Source organism: Trichomonas vaginalis, chromosome II (genome assembly GCF_026262505.1).
Source record: "Trichomonas vaginalis G3 chromosome II, whole genome shotgun sequence".
In the NCBI taxonomy this organism is placed as follows: Eukaryota; Parabasalia; order Trichomonadida; family Trichomonadidae; genus Trichomonas; species Trichomonas vaginalis.
Window position 1 is genome coordinate 1,429,125 of NC_067204.1, and position 7,659 is coordinate 1,436,783.

Genomic DNA, 7,659 nt, shown 5'->3' on the forward strand with positions numbered 1-7,659 from the left:
TGCAACAATCAAAATTTCACAAAGTTTTTCTTATGATACATACAGTGCTTATGATAAGGACAAGCTCGAATATCTTTGCAACCAATCAATTTCTTTTGGATCCCAGCCAAAATACAAAATATTCGGAATTCAAAAGTTATTAATTGGCAGAAATCAAACAAAACTTAATTTTTATAAGGAACAATACGTAGTATTTACTGATTATCGCAACATTTCCGGAGAAGCAAGAACTTCAGAAGTATCTTTAGAAATTCTTGGAAATACACAATATTCAGCAATTTATTTCGCTCACACAGGTACAATTACATTAGAATCCTCCAGTGACGAACCTATTCCATGTAATTTTGTTGTTTTTAATTTGAATTATTATGATTGCACTTCGATTATCACAAATGTAAGGTCTAATTACAAATTCACTTCTCAGGACACAGCTCATACATGTGTTGTTACTGCTTTCACAAATGGAACAGTTCATTTCGAAGATGGTGATATTTATGATGTCTATGGAAAAATAAATAGAGCTAATATTATTGTTGAAAAACCTTTTCTAACAATAACTAATTCTAAACACGATTACTTATTTTTTTATCATGCTGGCGACAAATATAATACATCATATTTAATCAAAGGAAATAATTCAACTCATAGATCTCTTATCATTTTTGATAATTCGTATCATGAAATAAATTCATCAGAACCAGTTGAACAAAAATCAGATGATCATAATTATTCTGATGATGATAGTGATGAAGGACTAAGTGAAGGTGCTGTTTTGGAAATTATTATTGGAGCAGCAGTTGGAGCAGGTCTCATTGCTGTCGCTGCTTACTTATGTTATAGACACAGAAAATTCAGAGCTGAAAATCCAATTAATCAAAGCCTTGTTGATAAAACCGAAAAAGATTTACCTTTAGAAGAAACGAACAGCAATCCATATCCTAATGAATATAAAGCACCAGCATATAATCCAAAGCAAGAACAATCAAATACTTATTTCGAGAATCCTTATGAATAACTATTTTTTTTATATATTGTTTATGAACGAATCTTTAAAGATTTATAATGTTTTTTTTTATTACAATTCTTATTACTCCCATAAGATTGAGCGTGTGAAAATAAGTTTATAACAACATTATCAACATTTTAGGCATCTCAATTATTAAGAAACATAAAGTATTTAGTAATATTGAATCAAATTTTATTATATAGGATGGGAGATAATTTTAATTGATAACAATAAGACTATCATTACCATCAAGCATTGCAATTCCTCTTTTATGTCTTAAAAAAAAAGAAAAAAGAGAGGAAACACAATCAATAATTCATGAACATTTCATTGATAATAGAAGTTGTCTATTAGAAGAAGTATCTAATAAATCCGAACCATTACCTTTAGAAGAGGTTCAAATAAATCCATATTTAATCGAAACAAAAGAAATACCAAATTATTCACAAAAATCGAAATCATTATTCGATAATCCTTATGAATAATTCGTGTCAGCTTTCATATGCTTTTATTGACTTTTCTTTTTATTCTGTAATTAAAATTTAATTGACAAAATTTATGCTTTAAACTGCGAATCAAAAGGCGGACCTATCAATTTTTGAATAGTTTACATTTCTAATGCTAACGGTGCCTTCACTGAGAGCGAGAGAAAATTATTAAATATTAGAGCTCAAATAAGCTTCACGTGCAATAGGTAGCAAATCAGCTTCTATTTATGCTTAAATTTCTGGTTTGAAGCTTGTATTAAATTTCGAAATCTTAAATTTTGAAGTTAGACCCGAAAAAATCGTATCAGTTCATCCTATATTTATATCTGTTTTATGATCCTTTGTTGTTATATCGAATTAGAGCAAATAGCTTGTGCGGTCCAAAAGGTGTACCTGGCAGAAATCGACTTTTTGAGAGAAACTCATATAATTAATTGTATGACTTCTCTCAAAAAGTTGAAGGTAGGTACGCCTTTTGACTCGCAGTTTATATCCAAGAACATCAAATTAATTGAAACATGTTTACTAAGATAATATTGTCTCTTCTTGGTGGTAATATAGTTTCAACATCAAACAAACTAAATATAAAATTATGTATTTTGAGATTTGGACTTTACAAGGAATTCTCAATAGCAAAATGTTGTATTTCTGAAGCATTAATTTTTACAAATCCATGGTTATTCGCACACGTATTAATTTCAATCACTCATAATCCTTTTCTAATCCAATTTCTCTTTTTTGGATAGTAGCTTAGATGCATAAGGCAATTACGACCTTCTTCATTTTTGTTCTTGAGGACTGATTCATGAAATATTGACCCATTCTGATACAAAAATTTTGGATCCACTTTTATTTTATTTTTAAAATTTTAAAAATAATACATTAAAAGAATTATCCAATAAACTAAAATGATTTGACAATCTGACTGTGTAAAATATTCAAAATTCATTCTGAATAGATCCGCTTTCAAATTAAAATCATTGTGAATGTCCTGGTTTTACTATACAATCACCAATGGTATAATTAACAGAACAGGAGATTATTTAATTGACATTGGTTCATATGGTCAAGATATTACTTTTTCATTTGCAGATAACAAATCATTTAGTTATTATTTTATTCTACAAGATACATATATGAGCGATTACTTGCGTATTAACTATGAATCATGCACAAGCAAAATATGGAAAATCACAGAGCCAACTTTTAATTTTAAATCAACAAACACGTATTATAATTATAAAGTAAGATTTTGTGTAGTTTCTTTTCCAAATTACTGCGATTCCATAGAATTTCTATCCGAATCGAACGATCTAGCTTTCAATTATTCAAATAAAAAATATGAAATCAATAAGAATTACTGCTCAGTTTACTTAGATCCAACAGATGTTAGATTGAACATAAGCACATCTTCGGATGATTACGATTTTAATTATTCTTATTATCAACCATTTCAATACAAAGTTATAAATTACACAACAGACCATCTTTATTTCTCACCGACATTATACATTTTGTTCAGAAGTAAATCTCCGAATACAGTTGCAACAATCAAAATTTCACAAAGTTTTTCTTATGATACATACAGTGCTTATGATAAGGACAAGCTCGAATATCTTTGCAACCAATCAATTTCTTTTGGATCCCAGCCAAAATACAAAATATTCGGAATTCAAAAGTTATTAATTGGCAGAAATCAAACAAAACTTAATTTTTATAAGGAACAATACGTAGTATTTACTGATTATCGCAACATTTCCGGAGAAGCAAGAACTTCAGAAGTATCTTTAGAAATTCTTGGAAATACACAATATTCAGCAATTTATTTCGCTCACACAGGTACAATTACATTAGAATCCTCCAGTGACGAACCTATTCCATGTAATTTTGTTGTTTTTAATTTGAATTATTATGATTGCACTTCGATTATCACAAATGTAAGGTCTAATTACAAATTCACTTCTCAGGACACAGCTCATACATGTGTTGTTACTGCTTTCACAAATGGAACAGTTCATTTCGAAGATGGTGATATTTATGATGTCTATGGAAAAATAAATAGAGCTAATATTATTGTTGAAAAACCTTTTCTAACAATAACTAATTCTAAACACGATTACTTATTTTTTTATCATGCTGGCGACAAATATAATACATCATATTTAATCAAAGGAAATAATTCAACTCATAGATCTCTTATCATTTTTGATAATTCGTATCATGAAATAAATTCATCAGAACCAGTTGAACAAAAATCAGATGATCATAATTATTCTGATGATGATAGTGATGAAGGACTAAGTGAAGGTGCTGTTTTGGAAATTATTATTGGAGCAGCAGTTGGAGCAGGTCTCATTGCTGTCGCTGCTTACTTATGTTATAGACACAGAAAATTCAGAGCTGAAAATCCAATTAATCAAAGCCTTGTTGATAAAACCGAAAAAGATTTACCTTTAGAAGAAACGAACAGCAATCCATATCCTAATGAATATAAAGCACCAGCATATAATCCAAAGCAAGAACAATCAAATACTTATTTCGAGAATCCTTATGAATAACTATTTTTTTTATATATTGTTTATGAACGAATCTTTAAAGATTTATAATGTTTTTTTTATTACAATTCTTATTACTCCCATAAGATTGAGCGTGTGAAAATAAGTTTATAACAACATTATCAACATTTTAGGCATCTCAATTATTAAGAAACATAAAGTATTTAGTAATATTGAATCAAATTTTATTATATAGGATGGGAGATAATTTTAATTGATAACAATAAGACTATCATTACCATCAAGCATTGCAATTCCTCTTTTATGTCTTAAAAAAAAAGAAAAAAGAGAGGAAACACAATCAATAATTCATGAACATTTCATTGATAATAGAAGTTGTCTATTAGAAGAAGTATCTAATAAATCCGAACCATTACCTTTAGAAGAGGTTCAAATAAATCCATATTTAATCGAAACAAAAGAAATACCAAATTATTCACAAAAATCGAAATCATTATTCGATAATCCTTATGAATAATTCGTGTCAGCTTTCATATGCTTTTATTGACTTTTCTTTTTATTCTGTAATTAAAATTTAATTGACAAAATTTATGCTTTAAACTGCGAATCAAAAGGCGGACCTATCAATTTTTGAATAGTTTACATTTCTAATGCTAACGGTGCCTTCACTGAGAGCGAGAGAAAATTATTAAATATTAGAGCTCAAATAAGCTTCACGTGCAATAGGTAGCAAATCAGCTTCTATTTATGCTTAAATTTCTGGTTTGAAGCTTGTATTAAATTTCGAAATCTTAAATTTTGAAGTTAGACCCGAAAAAATCGTATCAGTTCATCCTATATTTATATCTGTTTTATGATCCTTTGTTGTTATATCGAATTAGAGCAAATAGCTTGTGCGGTCCAAAAGGTGTACCTGGCAGAAATCGACTTTTTGAGAGAAACTCATATAATTAATTGTATGACTTCTCTCAAAAAGTTGAAGGTAGGTACGCCTTTTGACTCGCAGTTTATATCCATGAACATCAAATTAATTGAAAAATGTTTACTAAGATAATATTGTCTCTTCTTGGTGGTAATATAGTTTCAACATCAAACAAACTAAATATAAAATTATGTATTTTGAGATTTGGACTTTACAAGGAATTCTCAATAGCAAAATGTTGTATTTCTGAAGCATTAATTTTTACAAATCCATGGTTATTCGCACACGTATTAATTTCAATCACTCATAATCCTTTTCTAATCCAATTTCTCTTTTTTGGATAGTAGCTTAGATGCATAAGGCAATTACGACCTTCTTCATTTTTGTTCTTGAGGACTGATTCATGAAGTATTGACCCATTCTGATACAAAAATTTTGGATCCACTTTTATTTTATTTTTAAAATTTTAAAAATAATACATTAAAAGAATTATCCAATAAACTAAAATGATTTGACAATCTGACTGTGTAAAATATTCAAAATTCATTCTGAATAGATCCGCTTTCAAATTAAAATCATTGTGAATGTCCTGGTTTTACTATACAATCACCAATGGTATAATTAACAGAACAGGAGATTATTTAATTGACATTGGTTCATATGGTCAAGATATTACTTTTTCATTTGCAGATAACAAATCATTTAGTTATTATTTTATTCTACAAGATACATATATGAGCGATTACTTGCGTATTAACTATGAATCATGCACAAGCAAAATATGGAAAATCACAGAGCCAACTTTTAATTTTAAATCAACAAACACGTATTATAATTATAAAGTAAGATTTTGTGTAGTTTCTTTTCCAAATTACTGCGATTCCATAGAATTTCTATCCGAATCGAACGATCTAGCTTTCAATTATTCAAATAAAAAATATGAAATCAATAAGAATTACTGCTCAGTTTACTTAGATCCAACAGATGTTAGATTGAACATAAGCACATCTTCGGATGATTACGATTTTAATTATTCTTATTATCAACCAACATTTCAATACAAAGTTATAAATTACACAACAGACCATCTTTATTTCTCACCGACATTATACATTTTGTTCAGAAGTAAATCTCCGAATACAGTTGCAACAATCAAAATTTCACAAAGTTTTTCTTATGATACATACAGTGCTTATGATAAGGACAAGCTCGAATATCTTTGCAACCAATCAATTTCTTTTGGATCCCAGCCAAAATACAAAATATTCGGAATTCAAAAGTTATTAATTGGCAGAAATCAAACAAAACTTAATTTTTATAAGGAACAATACGTAGTATTTACTGATTATCGCAACATTTCCGGAGAAGCAAGAACTTCAGAAGTATCTTTAGAAATTCTTGGAAATACACAATATTCAGCAATTTATTTCGCTCACACAGGTACAATTACATTAGAATCCTCCAGTGACGAACCTATTCCATGTAATTTTGTTGTTTTTAATTTGAATTATTATGATTGCACTTCGATTATCACAAATGTAAGGTCTAATTACAAATTCACTTCTCAGGACACAGCTCATACATGTGTTGTTACTGCTTTCACAAATGGAACAGTTCATTTCGAAGATGGTGATATTTATGATGTCTATGGAAAAATAAATAGAGCTAATATTATTGTTGAAAAACCTTTTCTAACAATAACTAATTCTAAACACGATTACTTATTTTTTTATCATGCTGGCGACAAATATAATACATCATATTTAATCAAAGGAAATAATTCAACTCATAGATCTCTTATCATTTTTGATAATTCGTATCATGAAATAAATTCATCAGAACCAGTTGAACAAAAATCAGATGATCATAATTATTCTGATGATGATAGTGATGAAGGACTAAGTGAAGGTGCTGTTTTGGAAATTATTATTGGAGCAGCAGTTGGAGCAGGTCTCATTGCTGTCGCTGCTTACTTATGTTATAGACACAGAAAATTCAGAGCTGAAAATCCAATTAATCAAAGCCTTGTTGATAAAACCGAAAAAGATTTACCTTTAGAAGAAACGAACAGCAATCCATATCCTAATGAATATAAAGCACCAGCATATAATCCAAAGCAAGAACAATCAAATACTTATTTCGAGAATCCTTATGAATAACTATTTTTTTATATATTGTTTATGAACGAATCTTTAAAGATTTATAATGTTTTTTTTATTACAATTCTTATTACTCCCATAAGATTGAGCGTGTGAAAATAAGTTTATAACAACATTATCAACATTTTAGGCATCTCAATTATTAAGAAACATAAAGTATTTAGTAATATTGAATCAAATTTTATTATATAGGATGGGAGATAATTTTAATTGATAACAATAAGACTATCATTACCATCAAGCATTGCAATTCCTCTTTTATGTCTTAAAAAAAAAGAAAAAAGAGAGGAAACACAATCAATAATTCATGAACATTTCATTGATAATAGAAGTTGTCTATTAGAAGAAGTATCTAATAAATCCGAACCATTACCTTTAGAAGAGGTTCAAATAAATCCATATTTAATCGAAACAAAAGAAATACCAAATTATTCACAAAAATCGAAATCATTATTCGATAATCCTTATGAATAATTCGTGTCAGCTTTCATATGCTTTTATTGACTTTTCTTTTTATTCTGTAATTAAAATTTAATTGACAAAATTTATGCTTTAAACTGCGAATCAA

At 28.4% G+C, this 7,659-nt stretch overlaps 1 protein-coding gene and 1 pseudogene across 2 annotated transcripts; both read left to right on the plus strand.

Annotated features, from left to right (window-relative positions):
- The first annotated feature begins 461 nt into the window (after positions 1–461).
- Positions 462–1,015, plus strand: TVAGG3_0466350 (annotated as a pseudogene). Its single transcript has one exon. A coding segment is annotated over exon 1 (554 nt).
- Positions 1,016–5,516: 4,501 nt separating this feature from the next.
- Positions 5,517–6,909, plus strand: TVAGG3_0466360 (uncharacterized protein; the record flags this gene model as incomplete). Its single annotated transcript, XM_001290690.2, has 1 exon — positions 5,517–6,909. A coding segment is annotated over one exon (1,393 nt), but the record flags the coding sequence as incomplete, so codon positions are not given.
- Positions 6,910–7,659: the final 750 nt, after the last annotated feature.